This window comes from Trachymyrmex cornetzi, unplaced genomic scaffold (genome assembly GCF_001594075.2).
Source record: "Trachymyrmex cornetzi isolate Tcor2-1 unplaced genomic scaffold, Tcor1.1 scaffold180, whole genome shotgun sequence".
NCBI classification, from domain to species: domain Eukaryota; kingdom Metazoa; phylum Arthropoda; class Insecta; order Hymenoptera; family Formicidae; genus Trachymyrmex; species Trachymyrmex cornetzi.
In genome coordinates, this window is record NW_017296419.1 from 5,234 (window position 1) to 6,850 (window position 1,617).

The window sequence follows — 1,617 nt, forward strand, 5'->3', positions numbered from 1 at the left end:
ACTTGCATCCGTATGTAATTCAGTCTCTGCATAGGGATCATATAAACGAAGAACCGGGTAAGAAATTAATTCTTGTTTTAGGATTTGAAAAGCCTTCAAGCAATCATCATTGAAATTGAAAGAGACTGACTTTCGTAAAAGATTAAGCAAAGGGCGAGCTTTAATAGCGAAATCCTTTATGAATCTACGAAAGAAATTTGCAAGACCAAGAAAACGTTGAAGTTGAACAACATTCTTAGGTATCGGAAAGTCTCTAACAGCCTTAACATGACGATCACTTAAGGTAATTCCTGACGGAGATAGAATATATCCAAGATATTCAATTTTCTCTTTTAAAAAATGACATTTTTTATAATTAAGTTTAAATCCGTATTGTTTTAAAATCAAAAGTACCTCTTTCAATGAAGACAAGTTTTCCTCAACTGTACAAGATGGCACCAAGATATCATCAATGTAAACTAAAACTTTATCCTCGCGCAAAAGAGGTTGAAAGATTTGGATCATTCTCTTTTGGAACTCAGCTGGAGCCTCACAGTAACCAAAAGGTAATTTCATGTACTCAAACTGACCATCAGGAGTCGCGAAAGCAAAATATTTAGAATGATCTGGATGAACATCTATTTGATGAAAACCATCTTTTAAGTCAAGCAAAGTAAAAACTTTCTTATTGCCCAGTCGAGAAAAACATTCTTCCATCAATGGAAAGGGGTATTTTTGTTTTATGACACGATCATTCAACGGTCGTAAATCAATGCACAATCGCATTGTACCGTTTTTCTTAATTACAGGAACCACCCTTGCACAATAAGGGGAAATGCTCGGTTTAATAATTCCTCTGTGCAAGAGATCATCAGTAATCTCTCGAATCTGTTTCCTTTCAGACCATGCGAAGCGTCGAGGAGAATAAGCATAAGTTGTATTGTCTTTGAGAGACACTGTGACGGCATGACCATCTTCAATTGGAATGACAGAAGTATTCTCAACTTCACGAATTAAAGTTACAAGTTTTTCATCAACCGTTGGTCCGAAATCAGATTCGAAAGTAAACTCATCAGAAAAACCAGGTAAAACAGACTGACTATAATCATCCAAAGATGCAATTTCAGAAAATAATTGGATCTTTGAATTTTCGTTACCAAAAGTTTCGCAAACAATTACAATTTTGTACATTTGCAAAAAATCACGACCAAGAATAAGGTCAACAAAAAGCTCATCGTCCTCTAGAACAAGAAAAGGAACTTTGAAAGATTTATTCGGAAAAATCGCGAGCTGAAATTCCAAAGTAAATTCTCCGAAAACTTTAATAATTGATTTATTTAAAGCTTTAAAAGAACGAGATGGAACTTTTAATTGATCCAGAGGTTGATTAGTCAAATTAGAAAAGATAGATGGTCGAATAAAAGATACAGCGCTGCCCGTATCAATAAGAGCGTCTAATGAGCAATTTGTTTCATTTAAAGCAGTCACCTTAACAATATTGTCGCTAATTTTATACGGCGATCCGATGTCGACAAAAGCTACCGTCGGTGAATGGGAAGGCTGGGAAGACTGGATGGTCTGGAGAGACTGGAAGGACTGGGAGGTCTCAGAAGATTGTGACGAAGACGTCTCTTCAAT

At 35.9% G+C, this 1,617-nt stretch overlaps 1 protein-coding gene across 1 annotated transcript in view; it reads left to right on the forward strand.

Moving 5' to 3' along the window:
- The first annotated feature begins 293 nt into the window (after nt 1–293).
- The window catches only part of LOC108759346 (uncharacterized), an 8,141-nt gene continuing 6,817 nt past the window's right edge, over nt 294–1,617 (forward strand). The window contains 3 exon segments of the mRNA XM_018504729.1: nt 294–545; nt 882–1,064; nt 1,461–1,606. Coding sequence (XP_018360231.1) covers nt 965–1,064; nt 1,461–1,606 — 246 coding nt within the window. The 5' untranslated portion in view covers nt 294–545; nt 882–964.